Here is a 19,585-nt window from a genome sequence, read left to right on the forward strand (position 1 = left end):
ATACCCATGAATTTTATTGTTCATTATATCTGATGAAGTCACAGTGTTGACGAAAACGTTATGTGTTAGATTTGCCTTCGTTAATAAATCTGTTTCTGAATATTTATTGGTGGACTGATCCCTTCGTACACTGGTCTTTGTGGTTTTGGCTGTTTTACCAGTGTTGGCTTTCTTTTTGGTTTCTTAACACCGAATGGGTGATAAGAGACCTTGGGACCCAGGTGGACAGTAGTCTCTCCTTTGATAGTCACATCGTCACAGTAGTCAGGAAGTCCTTCTACATGGCACACCTCATCATAAAAGGGTTCTCATCCAGGAAAAAAGAGGTCATTGTTCCCCTCTACTCGACACTCATTAGACCCATTATAGAGTACAACTCCCCTTTTGGAATGTGCCTCACAAGATATCTGCAGCAGCTGGAAAGGCCACAAAAGTACCTCACAAAGAGGATTACTGGCCTCAAACAAATGCCCTACACTGACCGCCTCAAAAAAACTCCAGCTTTACTCCATAGCATATCGCCTACTCTGAGGTGATCTCTGCCTAACTTATAAAGCTGTGTCAAACCCAGAGTTGTTGGACATGCTACACCTAAAGAAATCCCAATCCCTCCAAGCTACACGCTTTAAGGACCTAAACATTGTCACCACAATAAACAGGACATGCTGGAGGGATAGATTCCTGTCTCAGAGACTTCCCATCCTCTTTAACAGGCTACCCATCTATGTCAAGCAAAGTTCTTCAATAGCACTCAAGAAAAATCTTGGTGAGTGGATGGGAAATAGGAAGTACACCCTGGGGATCACTTCTGTGTCTCTGCTCGACAGTGGCATTGGAAAATAACTTTCTTGGGTGGCATAAGCCAGGGAACCTTGCTGGCTAGGCTTACGTAGACCCTTGGGCCGATAGCCTAGTACCTACATATGAACCTTTGAATATTAACTTTCTTCCAGGCACAGGATGTTCTCAGATGCACCATCAACATACTGCTCCCATCTCTGAAGTAACATGACTTCAGAGTAGATATATTTAAGCAAGGGTTATGGAGACAACTCATTCCAATTCTGAAGTGCTGAGAGGCTTGTCCCAACAAAAAGAGTTATTAAAGTCACAATACTTAATTCTGTACTCGTAGATCTCAGAGGAGAACCATGGCTTAATTAGTGAGAGTAAAACATTATTTATTTAACTTGGATAGAAGTATAATCATAGGGTCATAGGATTATAGGAACTGCAAGGCAAGTAAGTGTGAAGACCATGTGTGCCTTGCCATATACTGCCTTCAACATGTACCCCAAATGTCCGGGATGGAAAAACACATCAGACAGAGAACGATCTTGTGATTACCCAGTCATCAAAATTTTTTGTCTTGAAGTAGTGAGTGGTTCCATTCCATTTAACACACATGGTCAATTTGTCCCAGAGTATACGATGAGTGACTGGGTAGTGTATCCCTCCCACATGTATTATTTCTATATTGGTTGGGGTTCAGATCTTTGGTTCAGGTTTTGGTGCAGCCATTTTGTCCTCTGAAATCATAAGAGATCCATTATTGTGAGATCTTTGATGACATGAAATGCCAGACGTAGATCTCCATGCAGGAGTTTGTAAGAGACAAGAACATAGCAGCAGAGCTTATACTCTCAAGTCTTGGTATAGCTAAGAGATTTTAGTTGAATAATCTTTTTCATTGGGAACCTGTAGGGCCATTCTAGTAGCATGATATATCTGGTTAGATGCATGCAGAAAGGGGCACTGTACTCTTCAATATGTTTAATTGCAACAGAGTGCAGAAAGACAATGACATCATGTGACCTAAATAAGATACTTTTAAATATTAGTTGTGCTAGCTATTCTTGCAACATGGTAGTCAAACCTTAGGGAACTTTTGACCTAGGTGTCAAGATACCCTACCCGACTGTCATGTCCGTATGGATTAGGCTACTGGCTGTGTTGCATTTTTTGTATATGTATTACCTGTGTGAATTTGCCATACTGCTGTCTTTTGATGGTTCTTATTACTTATCTGGCATCTGCTAGATGCATAAAGTGGTGTATTAAGAGCAACAATGTGTTTTTTATCTGTTTGAAGATGCAGCTAGCTCTCTGGTCTCAGCTGTCAGTCCAGTGGCTAATGCACTGTCTACCCTGTGTCTGGTAAGCCTGTCCATCTTTGCTGGTATTCTAGAATATTTATCTCATGAATATTTTGTTGCAGGCAGGCATTTGGATCTTTTAGGGTCACTGTATTAAAGCAACAACAAATAGGGAAGCCTTACAAAAATATGCTTTAGCACTTTAGTTGTGCAGCTGAGTGACTTTTGTAAAAGTAAGTTATTGCTGATTCAGAAGATGAATAAACAGTTATTCTGGTTTGTTGAATATTGTTTTGTAAGTGATCTTTATAAAATAATGTCAAATATAGCAAATATGTCACCATAGATGCTGTCTTGGTCATCAAAACACTCCAAACATACCTCACATTCATGAAATCTTTTAGTATTTACAGTATATCTTATATTAATGCATATATGTTATGATTTTCTTATATTTGATGTGTAGTTTTCATTTTGTAGGTAAATTCAGGTGTGCATATGGCACATACAAGGAGCTCATAAAAAACAGGGCTTTTCATTGGCATAATACACGGTCTTGTAAAAGGGCTATATGTAATATGGTTAGTCTGCCATCATGATAGCAGCACAATTCATAAACCTGAATAGCACCACTGCTGTATAGCCACATAATGTCCTTATAGTGCAATGCTGTGGGCATAGCTTGTGCACATAGACCTATATGTATGTCCCAGAACGTAGATCCTATCCCTATCCAACACTTGTGTGCTCTGCCATTATAGATCCAATTCTGCTAAGGGATCTGACACGCAGAGCAGTGTTAAGAGATGGACAAGTAGGGATACAGAAAGTCTGCTGTATATTGCTTGGCATAGCCTAATATCCACAATAATACTACAAAGGCTTCTACCAAAACCATAAACAGCTTCGCTGTAGTGTCAACAAAGTCCAAGTTTTAAGATTATTTCAGGTAACTTTGTAAAAACAAGAGATTTAAGTTCAGTCCAGAAAATGTCCATTATTTGCAGAAAGCATGATAAACAAACCCTGACTATGACCTAGAACCAGTAGGGAAGAGTGGGAATGACTTGCCAATGCTAGGGTCAGTGATGGTTGCACTTTGTTGATGTGATGTGTCAGCTATGAATAGTAATAATGGATCATCTTCCATGATTAGAGAAAAAAGCTTACTTCTTTTGCACATATTTGAAATGGAGTAGATGTACAGAAATATAAGTGTCTGAGTGCGTAGCCACTTTTGAAAGATCTGTGTATGTCCTTTCTTAAGATGGCAGTGGGGGACACAGCACTCTGTTCCTTTAGGAAAATGGAATGTGGCTTAATTATTTGGCACTGGGTATATACAGCAAAGAGTAAAGAAGAAAGGAAAGATGACTGCTGGTTAGATGTGACACTCTTTGGCCTGCAGACGAATGTCTGCTTAGTGACTATTTTGTATATCTCACAGTTAACGTGCTGTTCAGTACTTGACTAAATTAATTAGCTTAAAGTTAAACATTCAAAGTACGACCACTTTAGGGTGATTCTAAAATGAAGAAAAGTATTAAAAACTAATTTTTTTTTTTGCTGGGGGGCATGCCACTTGTACCTCCCAGACACCCTGCTTATTATACATACTAACTCTGAGATTTCACTACAGTAGGGTAAGGGCAATTTCGCTTACTCTACTGCAACCCAATTCGATACGAAGGCTGCCAGCGAAACTCCATTTTATAAGATTTCATTTTTCTTTTTTACACCAGGAAAAAAAATTCACTCTTATATGAGTGTTTGCTCTTTCAAACTGTACCCACTATAACATGGTTGACTTTAGCATTCCCAACATGTATCTTACTTAAACAGTAAAACCTAGGACTGCACACAACCCTGGACTCAAGTTACCTACAATTACCACAAAATTTGTTTGCTACAGATGCTGGCTTTCTGCCACTTCCTCATCAACAGATCAAATCCATAAATGTAACTGAGCAGTTATTATAACCACATCTGTTCTGACTGCTGTACTAGACTAGACTGACTGTTTTTGACTGCGAAAGTCATCTGATGTTGGCTGTAGCAAACGTGGTGTCACCATTATTGGCCCAAGCAATAGCTTTTCTCCTGCTTCCATGTTACTCCCCATACTGTACATGGGTACTGTTGATGTATCAGATTACCCAAGTATCAATCATATAATCTGCACTAGAAACTGGGGCTGCTCCTGATGTATTCCTCTGTACAAGTTCCTTTACCTTACGTCAACAGTAAAAAAAAGAGCCGACAGGATAGGAAGGGAATTCTTAACACCTGACAAATTTTGTGCACTTAAAGTGCATTATGTTTGATAAAACAGTTTATAAGTACAGTTTTCAAAGTAAATGATCATCTTGCTAATTTTGGGGGGAGGGAAGAGTTTGTAACATGATGATTATTGCCTATTGTTTTTGGAAGAGAATTAATAACACTTGAGTATATAAATTTATGCTGCAATCATCACAAAGTGTGAATGTCACTGATTAATATATAGTTAAATCTAACAGGCTTTTTTGCTCATTTTGTACAGAGAAACCTACTGCAAAACCTGAGGAAAAATCTTTGAATGACAACAGTAAAGATGCGACTGGAGTCGATACAACGTGTGCTGTAATTGTAGTGGTGGCTGTAACTGCATCAGTGCTTGCGCTTGTCATCATTTTTATTTGGATAGTCAAGACAAGGTAGGAAGGACATAAATTACAAACATATGTAGTATTTTGTCAGTATTATAATGACATTTGTATATCTGTGCTGTATCTTGGAAATTGTTTTATGTTACAAAACATGTATAGCTAATGACATCTGCATCACATTCTGCAACTGAAAGCTGAAAAGAGCAGAAATGCTGCATTTTTCTTAAAATCCTTTACAATCTGAATATGTACATTTCTTTTATATTTTCCTTTTTGGCCTCCTTTCCCTGTGCTCTTCCATATGTGTCCCCGTCCCCATTTAGTCCAGTCATCCCATCCTCCTGCTAGCTTCAAAAGCAAGTAGAAAGGATAGGCAAGACCCAGAGTCAGCCATTATCCTGTGAGAGTTTAGGAGTTTTGTTGCACTTCTCACAACTCTCCTCCTGTTGTCCTGCAGGTATAGTGCAACACCTGTCTATGCAGCAGTGTTTGACTGTGAGCTTCTGCACACTTATGATCATGTGGACTGCATCCACAACTTGGACAGGCTCATGCCCCAAATCACTTTGAAATGAAATACAGACTGGCCTTCCTCCAGATTTTGGTCCTCAAACAGGAATTTGATTGACTCCCACCCCCAGATGAGAATGTCAGTCTCAGCCATGCATTTCAGTCCCTCCATAACAGGCTTTTTCCACAGTCTGGGTCATTAAACAAACCGACACTGTAATAGACTTAGTTATGGCTTCAGCACTCGATAACCTGGAGACAGATAGCTGTTATAATTTTTCTATCTGAACTGTATATTTGCAGTGTATAATTGGTTGTATGGCTACACTGTGTGAAAAAAAATCTAAAGTTATTGGCTCTGTGGTACAGTGAGATAAAGCTCTGACTGCAATGCAGCTGACCTAAGAATAAATAGTGAACAAAGTGCAGGAAGAGTCAGTGAGGGAGGATGGGCGTGAACATCTGATGCCTGCTCTCCCATTCTGGGGGGATGGGGTATAATCAAGCCCACTATACTTACAGATACTTTTGGAGGGATAGTTGCATGGCAGGCAGCGCTGTGGGCCAGGGGGTGTTTCTGGTCTTGCCAAGCCATTTCCAACACGGGCTAAGCATAGCAGGCCATCATGGTGATGTGGTCATGTAAGAAGGGGGTTAGATTAATACGGAACATCCCTTAGCTGTACAACATAAATTATGTAATTTGAGGGCAGTAGTTGACTACATTTGCAGCCTGGGGACTGGTTAATTAGGATTGCCCATCCTGAAACATTTTGGTGGCCCGTAGTTTGAGAGTTTATGCAAGGCAGTTAGGCTACTAAAATGAGGACATGCCCTGCCCCAAGTGGAATGAATAGTAAATGCAGAGTGGGGCAAACCACCCTTCATGCCAGCCCTGATGATGGCTTCCTCCATTTGGTTGTTTCTGTATCCAGTGATACGCTGTTGCTAGGCTTGAATACTATGGGGAGGGCTGATAATTGCCAGAGAGAGTGATAAAAAGAAAAGTAAATAGATGGGTTATAGATGCAGCCAAAGTAACCTCATGAAGAGTATTACTTCTACAAAGAGAGAATGGAAACAACAGAAATGTTTGCATCTCTCTACAGAGAGATTACAGGGGGATGGAAGTGGGGGCCTGGACCACAGGAGCTGTATAGATGGGAGCCTGAGACCCAAGAACCTATCTATGGAAGGGATTTTACAGACCTGGAGAGAAGACTCGCCTTAGGATTGGGCTGGAGTACCACAGAAGCCAAGGGGTCTGAAGAAAGATAGTCAGGAGTAAGGCCAGTGACATGAGGAAGTAAAGCTTATTAGTTTGGAATAAATGTGACTGAAGAGAAACCTGGGATATTGAACTCTAGTGAACAATTTAAATGTTATAATTTAATTGTATATATGGAAGCATTTCAATGACTTTCAAACATGTGCATTGATATTATACACTTGCTTCAGTAAAGGCAAGATTTAATTTGTAAATGCAGCCTTTCTGAATTGTGTAAGGACCCAGAACTGGTAATACATGTGGTAAACCTTTAGATTGCCATAAGATGATTATACCAATAAAAATAATTTACTATGATAATTTTATAAAAATCTTTAAAAACTAAATACTGTATAAATCTCCTTTAAGTATTTTCATTTAGTTAATACAATGGTTTATTGTTTCAATTAAAAAATGTTTATCAATGGCGGATTTAAGCTTTGGCGCAGGGGCGCGCACCCCCTCCTTTTTGCTAGAACACATGCCATACAGTCTAGTGCCATAAAAGCTTTTCTAACTGTTATGTTTTAAAATCTGAAAATGTACCACCAAATCGGTACACAGTTGAAGGGGTATTCCTCTTACTGTTTCTAATTTAGCGATACCTTTTCAATCCACGTTAGTTAGAGAAGCTTTTTTGTATGCTTTTAACATCAGAAGTCACTATGGGAGATGTAACCAGGAGAGCTGCTCAGGATTTTAGATCGATCAGTTGATATGCTCATTCTAAGATCCTGATTGGCTCCTACAGTTGTGTTGCCAGCGTGACTGACAGTTTTGTTTAGGTTAGAGGACTTCGTGGGAGGGGAAAAAAAACTGTCTGTGAACATGTGACAAACGTGCATAGGTAGACTTCCAAGCCTGAGAGAGGGAGAGAGCAACATGCTGGGAGGTTTTTCGGAGGTTATGGGAAAATAGTTAGTTAATTAAAAAAAACAAAAAAGAAACAGGTGAGATGTAATTATTTCCTTTGGGTGAATACATGCAGCCAGTAGCATAGAAGGGGGGGGGGGTGAGAGGGACAATCACCCGGGCACTAGCTTGAAAAGGAAGCAAGTCACAGAAATTAAATAAATAACAAAAGTCTACATATAAATGTTTGATTTTCTTTTAGAAAGATTTAAAGTTTTAGGTCGATCCATGCTTCTGCTACTTCCTGCCCCCTTTATACTTTATCTTGTGTGGCCATTTGCCAGGGACTTCAGGTGGCATTTGCACTGTGGCATTCCGGTATAAGTTATGTGAACGAGGCAGCAACAGAGCAAGCACAGGGACCCAGGGGAAGCCATCCTAGTCAAAATAAAATGATTACACATTGTGCAAAAAGCTAATTTAAGATAGGTAGCTTATCAGGTGTTTTTTGTTTCACATTTGTTATATCCCAGTATCTATCAACTGTCTGGTATTTCCTGGACACACATTAATTTGGTGTTAAAATAACAGGGTGACAATTTTTTAGTAGCTCCTTTAAAACAGAATTTGTTTACAGAATTGCCTGATAGCAACAATACTCCACACGCATAGGCGTGCAGGGGCATGGGCGCAATATCAAATGCGATGATATCGCTGGAGCCGTGCTCGCAAATAGTACAAGATTGTGAGGCGGGCAAGGGCATGAGCATTATTTTGAGTAAGGAAAAAAGGCAGTAAAAAAAGTACTTATCACTTGTCCAGCTGTCCGGCTTCTGACTTGGTTGGTTTAGAAAATTGAAAGTGTGCTTGAATCCCATAAAAGTGAATTTACAGAACTTAAACTGCAGTTAAGTAAGTCCAGTAGGGATTAATGGATGTGATTGCAATGGAAAGCTATAATCTCATTTGCTGCAGACTTTAGTCTCCTGCCGTTTGAATTTTTTGCATGTGCCCTTGCCTCACAACAACCATTTTATAGATTTTAGTTTCCTTAATTGCATGCTGGTAAGCCTTATTGGTTTACCTGACTGTATTGGGCAGATAGATTTTCCAACTTATTGCCTATATTGTGGAAACATTGTACTGTACTGTCTGTCTTCTAGCATCATTAGTTCCCCGAGCTGTACAGTAATGCTCTTTTATCCATCTTTACTGTAACAAATATTAACTTTTACTTGTTGTGTGCTTACAGCTAAGTATAAGATTTACTGGTTTCTCCTTCATTTGTCATTTGATTTCCTCTCACATTTAGATCAAATGAGAAAGAAAATCTTTTTGTCTGCATATATAGCCTTCATTTGATTATTACAATGGATTTGCTGATGCCAACAACTTTTCCCGGCCCAAATTATATTTACTGGATATTGTTTAGGTTATTATCTGATCTTCTATTAATAAACATTACAGTTTTACTTGACCTTCATCCTCAGATTTCTAATTTCTGTTGCTTAGACTAACATTTCTGTTAGCTCTTCGCAATCTACACAGCTACTGTTGTATTCAGTTTTATAACGAGATTTTTATTACCGCTGTTGTACGTCTTCTCATTCTTTTCACCATTAAAGATTATATAGAGGAATATCAGCAGGTTGCAACCATAACTAGAGTATGTGTTCAACACATGAATGCCAAGAAATTCACCTTGACAGTGAAGCTTGAAAAGTGAATCTTGGCATCCAAGTCGAGAACATATAACTAAGGATTATGATCACAGAACCAATCATAGTTCTTTGTAGTACACAGGGCTTTATCTGTTCCAAGTAGTACTAGCTAAAGGAGAAAAAAGGTAAATGTTTTGCCGTCTTTCAAAGCCATAAAGCAGCTAGTAAGTGCTGTCAGAAAGACGGTGTAACTCATCTCTTATGTTTGCACTCACTCACCTTCCATGTCTCTCAACTGTCCAGATTTTTGCAGAATGTTCCAATTTTTTTGCCTCATATATTTGGTCTGTTCCTCAAAAAATCTATCATTTTCTGACAAATCACTGAGGACCAAGTCACTAAATTATGACATATATTTGAGTTTTAAACTTCATATCCTTCAGAAAATGCAGGCTAACATAAATCTTTTTATTATAGGAACTTTCTAAGTTTATAATGAAGAACACATTACCAGCACAAACAGCAGGCAGAATCAAATCTGTTTTATTCTGCCACTGTCATTTGTTGGTCAGTACTGGCACCATATTTTCTACCTACATTGAGACCCAATCTTAAAAAGCTAAGAAGGGGGAGCTTAACAGTTGTTAAGATTGGGTCTCATGCTATAGTGGTGATTACCTGATAGTCTTTTTCCTAATATCAAAGTGCAATCTCTGCTCTCCTTGCAGTACATTGTTGTTATGGTTGCTGTTACTGATTTGTCTGTTGACAAAATGAACTTCACTGCACTCCCTTAAATTGCCTGTGAATAGTACATCTGTGATAAGTCATCTGTTCTTTCCTTTCTATACCCATTTGTGTCTCAGTAGAGTCCCCTTGAGGCTTATAAAGACTGTCAGAGAACAATAGTTCCTAGGTGGCACAGGGTCAGGTACAGTATAGGCATAACTGTTTTAGACCTTTCAAAATGAACTATATGTAGCATTTTCATTCTAGGATAGTGTGAACATCATTAAAATTAGCATTTTAAATAAAATGCTATTCTTCCCCTACATGTTTCTCTGTGGCTTGGTCCTGACTACTGTAAAACACAAAAAGGCCATATTTATATGTGGGGGGGGGGTCTTCAAATATATCTATGATTACAGTTAAGATCTGTCTTTCATTTTTAAATTGCTGAAACAATTAACTTCCCTCCCCAAGATTCAATAACCCTTACACTAAGTGTACATCACTCTGAGTGAACAGACAATACAGACATAACTCACATCTTCTTCCTCCTAAGTTTAGTTTTCCTACTGATATTCTTGCAGCTTTAAATATTGACAAGGATTCATAAAAGTTACCACATAGTGTAGACTATACGTACACTTTGTGTAATTGAGTGACTAGAAAGCATAAAAATGTGATAAGAATGTTCTTATACATACTTACTGTAGGCTTTATTGAATCTGGCCCCCTGTCTATTGCAGCTGGGTGTACAAAGTTACTATACAATGTTAAAACCACTTTTGTGTAGCTTGCTTTTTCAATTCACATCACTTCTGAATTAAGGTAGGCAGGAAAACTGTTTATTGTACTGTAGTTTGTGTGGACTGGTTAGCTAATGTCTTAGTGTCAGATTTCTCGTATATTTTCTGGACATTTAGATGACTGTTTGGGCATTTGTGTTTGCAGTGTTCGATAGAAGATAGGATCCGGAAGTAGATTGGGAAAAGCTAAAATATATGAGGTAGGAATTTGGTTTTGAGGGTGAAAGAAAGTTTCATATACGTGGGCTGAAGACATTTTCAACTTAGGTGGCCAATTAATCGGAGCTATTGCAGTAGCTTATTTACTGCACAATTGTTTAGTCCTGATTTGATTTGTGTACATATGATCAAAGAAGTGGAGAAGGTTAGAAATGAGAGAAGAAAAAAGTTGGCAGCAGAGAAGTTAACAGCAGAATGTTCTGGTTACTGGTCAGTCAAAACAGTAGAAGGTATGTACAGCTGTTACCTGTAAGATTTTGTGATTTTTTTTCCTCCAGAGTATTTGAGAACAGATCAAACTTTCATCCTGTTTAAGCTATAATTTAGAGATTTAGACACGTTTTGTGGCTTTAATATCTGAAGTAGAGTATAAATCAGAATGAAATCCAGCATACAACAATAGTGCATGGAAAGCTCATTCAAAAAATGTTATGTCAAACAGTACAGTGTGACAGTACTGTCCTTTATGAAGTTCTTGTGATGAAAGGAGGTACTGCCAGCACAGCTAGCTGGAAATTTGTAAATAATTATATGTCATTTGTGAATATCAAACTGATTTATGCAAGATGCTTTGTTACAAATGTATTAGAACTGTATGTTATGTGTGTATCAAACTGATTTATACAGATGTTTGTGCTGGAAAGGAATTTGTAAAGTGCTTGTGTTTGAAATGTCATCACAGTGTGCCTTACTGGAGAGAACACAAATGTACATGCACTATTGTAACTGTTTAAATGTATATGTTTTAGCAGAGGAAACTGAAGGTTTAACTTCAGTCCATCAAACTTTAGAAAATATCTGAAATTAAATCACTTTATAGGCTAGGCCATAAAGATGCTATCTAACTTCCCTAGCTGTCAAAGTGCTAAGGGTAATTTGAGCTGTTACCTGCTGTGATGGACAGCTCACAGTAGGAGACTTCACTCCTGTACTGTTTCCTTGTTCTAGCCTTTACTTTCTGTAGGGGAAGGACTAGGGAGCTGTGACATCACATCATAGGTGGGTTTTTAGGACAGTCATAGTGATGTCAGTTAGGGGAGGGAATTGGTCAGAAACCTACATGTATTCAGTGGCCTTGCTGACATCAATGAATTGGAGACTGCAGCAAGCTTTTCCTGGGAGGGATAAAAGTTTTTTTTGAAAGTGAAACCACCACAGTACAGTAAGGTACTGTTCTAGCGGAGAGAAACAGTTGATTTAAAATATTTTAAATGCTGTGTTGTTTAATCATAGCAGGGACAATAAATAGGGAGAAAAAGGACAGAGAATTTGAGCATTTAATGATAGAATTCCATTGTTGTCCTTTAGGATGAGCTATCCACAGGCCCCCTAATCCCTGGTGTTCTACCCTCTCGTAGCCTACTTTGCGTACTACGCTCCCCCCCCCTCTGCAAATTCCTGAATCCGCCACTGTTTGTCCTCTTAAGATGTACTTTGACTGGTTACAATGTAACTGTGAAGTAACGCTGTGGTTTTTACGAGATTTGAAATCTATAAAGCATGCGTACTTTGTTCTTTTTAAATGTTTGGTCTAAAGAAGCAAGCTGTTGACTTGTGAAAGTACCAACCTGTTACATTTGTTATTAAAGTTTTTACCCTGGCCATGTTTTGGCTTATTTTTTCTTTTTTTTACATGATAGTACTTGCTGTTTGCTGTGTTATAACGAACCGTTAATCACAGTTGCTGGTGCCATTTTTGTTTGGATGTTTTATAAACGTTTTCAAAGATGTATGCCCCTTCTTTCCCTCATTGCCCTAAAGTAGCTACAAAAACTGAAAATTAGTGAGATTTTGATTTGTAAGCATCCCTTCCCCACTGACTGGAATGGCATGAGAAAAGGAAGAAAAATATTATAACTGGTGCATGTATAAAGTAATTACTATATTTTATACATCTGGACTCATTATAAGATTGTAAACATTGTATGCTGATGATAATATTGCTGGAACTAGTTATCAGGTGTATTTGCCCTAAGACTGAAGCTGGAAGCATCCTGCAATAACTCAGTATTCAGAGATTATGCTAAAGCTACTAAAACTGAGTGACAACCTGGCAAAATTCATTATTTCCTTTCATGCTGATGATCCCTCTGAATGCAAAATCCTTCAATGCCATTAAATTTAAAATTAAACTGCTATAGAGGTACCCAAGTATAAGCAGGCTCTACAGTAAGACGAAAAAGTCCATTGCACAGAAAAGTAAATGTAACCCTCCAAATGCCAAAAATGGTCTTAACAAACTTAACAGGGAACTCAGGTTCCTGATCAAGTCAGCCAAAGCTAGATAACAGGCAAAACATTATCACAAAGCATCCTTTAATGGTGTTAGAAATCTCAGAAATAATACTCAAAACTGAGCAGAGCTGATACTAAATGATATCACATACTGTAATAATTAGGACATATTCAGTCTACTAGCAGATATATTTAGCTATAACTTCACCCTCCCCCTATACATACACATATTTCCTGATCAAATACCGGCATCCACACACTCCCTCAAATCTCCCAGGAACAGTATCAAAGGCCAAGAACACTGCTTCCGTAGAACCTGATAATATATCAATCTGCCTACTGGTTAACCTGAAAAATGACTTAAAGTAAAAGGAAATGGCCACCTTGTAAATACCAGCTAAACCAATTTTTTATTGATTCTGTTACTTCGGCTATACGACTTCTAGGAGTAATTCACACTTGCAATGTGGTAGCGTTTATACAAAACCCAGTGTAATTACATCCCATTAAATAACTAAATATTAAATCATTTAAAGAAAGGTTAGTCAAAGACCTATGGCACGTGGTGTGCCTGGATGTTCAGGTGTGTAAGTTGATGTCCTTCATGGATGCATCTGCAGTCATAACAAGTGGGTTGTCCTGTCGTCAGGCAGCCCTGCAGTCGGCCGGATTCCAAAGTCCGGGTCCGGCTTCGGCTGATGTCGCACTCCACCCGACGTCATCTCTGTTGGTCTTCGGGTATAAAAGCATCAGCCGACGCCATTTTCCCCAGTCTTTCTTGCCGCGTGGCGCCCGAAGCAGAAGCTGTTCGCAAGTGCCGGTCGGTCGGATCCAGAGATTACTTCTACCGAATACTACTTGAAGACTTCTAAAGCTAAGTACCCGTTGGGGACTCTTTCTTGCCTCAGCCGATGTCAGAAAAAGTTAACAATTGTTTAACCTGTGGGAAACAAATACCTCATAAAGATTTCCACTCTTACTGTCTGCCTTGTTTAGGCCCAGCCCACGACGTAGCAGCCTGTTCGGCCTGTGCCTCTTTCAACCGTCGAACGCTTAGGCGTCGGTCGGAGTTTGCAGAACAGTTTTTCGGTACTGATTTTGCGTACATTATGCCGTCGGATCCTCCGACTACCCAATCTTCCAAAAAACGCAAAGATAAAGACCGACACTCGCGGTCCGCGGTTTCGGCCGAAACCACGGCAAAGCAAACATGAGTGTCTCGGTTTCGGCGAAACCGAGAAAACTGCTCAAAGTACAGCTGAACCTATTCTTACAACTGAGGCCCCTGCTACAATTCTTGAATCGACCTCAGAAATTTTACCCACTACGGTGGTTGACTTATCAGACACCATCCCCTTGGATGTCTCTACCCCAGCACGTGGTGCTGCTAGGCCTCCAGCAGCCATGTCCATTAAGGCCTTCGCCAGGGCTAAAGCAGCCAAGACTACTAAATCAGTGCCTGTTAAACCCCCTCATCCAGGCCCTCTTCTAGTTCTCAAATGCTTTCTTTGGCAGAAGATTTAATTTCTTTAATTAGAGGATCTCAATCTCACCCAGACAGGGCCTCTCAGCCCCAGAGAAGAGACCTAGGGCAGAGCCCCTGAGCCAGTGTCTTCTGATGATTCTGCTGATGAATCAGACATAACTGACCAGCCTGAGGCTCCCTTCTCCAATTTTGAAGATTCTGATGCTGAAGAATCCATTCCAGCTGCTTCCCCACCAGAAGAATTCTCCTTTGGGGAAACCTTGCATGCCATGCGAGAACAGTTCCAATGGCAGCAACAGGATTTTCAGACTCCAGAAAAGACTTAGGACCTTTCTGCACCTCCCACAGCACAGGCCCTTAGCTATACCTCCTGTTCTCTCTGTGGTGGATGATGCTTTCAATGATGTTTGCTCCGCTCCAGATTCTTTACCCCCAGCCCCTGCCAAACCAGACAGATTTTACAGGGTGCCAGATACTCATCACCACCTTTACAAGGCCCCACTTGCAGACCCAGAAACTATATCCCAGGGTCCCAAGGCAGTAGCCGCGACCACAGCTAAAAACCCTATTCCTTCTGAAAGGGAAGCAAGGTCACTAGACAGATGGGGTAAAAGGGTCTACACTTCAGCTACTCTCTCAGCTAGAGCTTTAAACTGTCAGTTTCACATGATACAATACCAAGAGTTTATGCTTGATCAGTTAACTAAAAACTAACTACTGATGAATCTCTTGATAAGAAATATGTATTAGAGATGGTAAATAACATACAACAGGTTAGCAACCATTCCTTAAAATGTGGCTGTGATGCACTGGAGGCTTCATTTAGATCAGCCATGACAGGCACAGTGATAAGAAGGCATGCATGGCTAAAGGAACAAGCTTTACGGATCATGTTAAAGCTAAGTTGCTAGATGCTCCTATGGACAAGACAAGTTTGTTTGGTACACCTGCCCAGCAGGTTATGAAGAAAATGGAAGAAAAGGCAAAATCTGTTCAAACTGTTAAAGATTTCTTGCAGGTTCAACCACCAAGGTTTAGCAGGAACTGGCCTACCAAAAATTGGTCCTTTCCTGACTCCACAAAATTTCAAAGGGGCAGGAATAGGCGTTCCAGAGGCAGAAACCAATCCAGAGGAGGTGCCTACAGAGGACGACAGTGGCAAGGTAACAACAGAGGCACAGACACAGCCACTGCCACTACATCAGCACAACCACAGTGACTTAATCCTAAATCCGCCTACCAGGGAACAAATAGCAGCTCCTCTAGGCGGAAAGTTAACCTTATTTTCAAAGAACTGGCACTACATAACAAAAGACAAGTGGATTTTACAAACCATAGATCAAGGTTACGGTTTCACTTCCACACTTTACCAGTCAAAGAGGAATGCCAAATCTACCTCCAAATCAAAAACAGAGGCTCTACGCCAGATAATGGAGTTAGCAAACATGAGAGCTGTGGAAAGAGTGCCAACAGCAGAACAAGGAAAGGGGTTCTACTCCAGACTATTCCTAGTTCCAAGAAAGGAAAAAGTTGGAGACCAATTCTCGACCTGTCCACCTTAAATACATACATCATTGTCCCAAAATTCAAAATGCTGACCCTACAGCAACTTCTTCCCATGCTGGGCAAGGAGTCTTGGCTGGTAACTCTAGATCTCAAGGAGGCATACCTGCACGTCCCCATTCGACCAATCTGCAGAAGATACCTCAGATTTCTTGCAGGATCAGAGCACTATCAATTCTCAGCATTGCCCTTTGGCTTATCTACTGCGCCCAGAGTATTCACAAAATGCCTGGCATCAGTAATCGCCCATTGCAGACTACAGGGAATTCAAATTTACCCATACCTGGACGACTGCCTGCTACAAGGGGACAACAAAAGCAAGCTGACAACAGATTTACAAAGGGTCATTTACTTGCTACAAGGACTGGGATACACAGTCAATTTACAAAAGTCAAGGCTGATACCATCCCAAACAAGGACATTCTTGGGCGCGGAATTGGACACAGTACAACAAATGGCATTCCTGACTACAGAAAAACAAAAGAACTTCCTCTTTACTTCTTGGCACTAACAAAACTGAACAAGTTAACAGCAAGAAAATTTCTACAGGCCTTGGGCTTCATGGCATCATGCATAATCTTGGTCCCATTTGCCAGACTACATATGAGGAAACTACAGTGGTACCTAAAGAATTTATGGTCCCAACACAGACACAGTCTAGAAACAGAAATCCCACTAATTCCATGCTTAAAACAGGAGTTCCTATGGTGGGCTCAGGCATGCCAGTCAAACCCAGGCCTGCCCTTCCGCAGATGTCAACCAAGCCAGACCATCACAACAGGCGCTTCAGACCTAGGATGGGGGCCCACATGCTAGACAAATGCGTGCAAGGATTGTGGACACAGGATCAACTTCACCTGCACATCAATCTAAAAGAAATGCTGGCAGTAAAACTGGCAATCCAAAAGTTCAAACCATTCCTCAAAGAGGGCCAGTTGATGATAAGGACAGACAACACCACAGTCATGTGGTACATCAACAAACAGGGAGGCACTCATTCATACCCCCTATGCAGAATGACCTTGGAGCTGTGGACCCTGGCACTCAGCTACAACATTCAGTTACAGGCAATATTTGTACCGGGGAAAGACAATACTCTAGCAGACATACTAAGCAGAATCACTTCGGATGCCCACGAATGGAAGCTGCACCCGGACATCTTCAAGACCATCTCAAAGAAATGGGGAATGCCACAGATAGACCTATTCGCATCACCTCTCAATCACCAGCTCAAAAAATGCTGCACAAGGACATTCCACCCACTAGCATGGAAAGTGGACTCACTCTCCTTCAACTGGAAAGGCCTAACAGCATATGCATTCCCACCTCTTCCTTTGATACACAAGGTACTACTAAAAATCAAGGAAGAGCGTCCAAGGATAATCCTGATAGCCCCAAACTGGCCAAGACAACACTGGTACCCACTACTGAAGAGCATGTCTCGAACAACATGTGGCCAATACCCTGATGCCTTTGATGTTAACTCAGAACAACTACAGCATCATACATCCAAACCTAAAAGCGCTGCAACTGACTGCATGGAACATCACATTGCAGCAGCTAATACAGAACTTTCCCAAAGAGTTAAAGACATTATTCTTGAAGCACGCAGACCTTCAACAAGAAAGAACTATGCTGGAAAATGGAAAAGGTTTGTCATTTGGAGTACCGAAAGAGGAAAAGATGTGTCAAACATAGATATGCCTAACATTCTGGAGTATCTGGCGAACTTCTTCATTCAGGCCTGTCCTACTCCTCCATCAAGATACATGCATCAGCTATTTCAGCAGAATACAGCTTTGATCCACCTGTTTTTTCGCACCCTTTGCTCAGGCAGTTCCTCAGAGGAATCAAGAATGTAAAACCCCCAAGGAAACCACCATTACCAGCTTGGGACTTAAACTTTGTGCTAGAAAAGTTGACACTAGCACCCTTTGAACCAGCAGCAACAGCAGACCTACAACACCTGTCATGGAAAACTGCTTTCCTACTGGCAATTACTTCAGCAAGGAGGGTTTCAGAACTACAGGCCTTAATGGCAGTGCAACCCTCCCTAATCTTCCACCAAGATAGAGTGTCCTTGAGGACTAATCCTACATTTATGCCTAAGGTGGTATCCAGAGTATCTTTAAACCAGGCAATCCACCTACCTACCTTCTTTCCCAACCCACAAAACAGAGGGAAAGAATACTGCATACCTTGGATGTACATAGACAGCTACGCTACTACTTGGACAGAACAAAAATAGCAGAAAGACTGACCAACTTTTTGTAGCCTATGCAACAGGAAGGGAAGGAAAAGCTATTTCAAACAGACAATCTCCAAATGGATAGGAAATTGCATACGATACTGTTACTCCTTCCATGGAAAACCAATTCCACAGAACATAAGACCTCATTCTACAAGGGCAACAGCCACTACCACAGCCTTCTTACGAGGAGTGGCAACCAAAGACATTATTGAGGCGGCTACTTGGACCTCCGTGCATACATTTGCCAAGCATTATAATTTGCCTCTTTATTCCAGATCCCGAGCAGGGTTTGCCACTGCTGTACTGCAAGGGATCCTAAACACACCATAATCTACCTTTATCCTCCTCCCCTAGTTGGCCATGGTATTCTACCCACTTGTTATGACTGCAGATGCATCCATGAAGGACATAGTACAGTTTTGTACCTACCATAAATGTAGATGTCCGAACTGGATAGCATCTGCAGTCAGGATTACCCTCCCTCCTTCCCCTCTGTGGTACTCCTAGGGTGTTTACCCTCCTAATAGCTAGCTGTCGGGGGGGAGTCTTTTATGGTGTATTTGTTTGTATATATGTACATATATGCTTATTGTTGTGTTTACCTCTATCTATTTGGAAACATTGGCATCTATCCAAATTTTACCCTGCAAGAGGGCTACTGGCATCTGGGGCAAGAAACACTGAGGAAAATGGCGTCGGCTGATGCTTTTATACCCGAAGACCAACAGAGATGACGTCGGGTGGAGTGCGACATCAGCCGAAGCCGGACCCGGACTTTGGAATCCGGCCGACTGCAGGGCTGCCTGACGACAGGACAACCCACTTGTTATGACTGCAGATGCTATCCAGTTCGGACATCTACATTTATGGTAGGTACAAAACTGTACTTTCCTCAGGCATGTGACCTTTTTCTTATAGTAGGTATAGTAATCTGAAAGAGTTACTGAGTTCAAATTTTGGAGCTAGGCCTAAAAGAGACAGGGTGGAAGCTAGGGCTTGTGGCACTTGTAAGGTTGTACTAAGATTAGAAATTTAACAGGAGTGAAAATTAATGGTAGGAAATATTCAGCCACAGAGGAATTCAGTTTTGAATCTTATGGTGTGGTGTACGTAACTGGGCGTGGGTGTCAGGATACAAAATGATATTGTGGTCAAACTAAACGGAAGGTTAAGGTCAGGATTATGGCGCACCTGGATGATGTAAGAAAACGTAATATGAATTGTTCTGTTGCTGAACATTTCTCTGTAGCACATGGGGGTTCTAG

General features: G+C 40.6%; 1 protein-coding gene across 2 annotated transcripts in view; it reads left to right on the forward strand.

The window, feature by feature from the left end:
• The window catches only part of LOC122799937 (CD276 antigen-like), a 200,020-nt gene that overhangs the window by 165,486 nt on the left and 14,949 nt on the right, over positions 1-19,585 (forward strand). For both annotated transcript variants that reach the window (XM_044069344.1, XM_044069345.1), the window contains one exon: positions 4,639-4,792. In XM_044069344.1, coding sequence (XP_043925279.1) covers positions 4,639-4,792 — 154 coding nt within the window. The remainder of the gene's footprint in view (positions 1-4,638; positions 4,793-19,585) is intronic.

This window comes from Protopterus annectens, chromosome 4.part0, assembly GCF_019279795.1.
Source record: "Protopterus annectens isolate FY-2018-M chromosome 4.part0, PAN1.0, whole genome shotgun sequence".
Classification (NCBI taxonomy): domain Eukaryota; kingdom Metazoa; phylum Chordata; order Ceratodontiformes; family Protopteridae; genus Protopterus; species Protopterus annectens.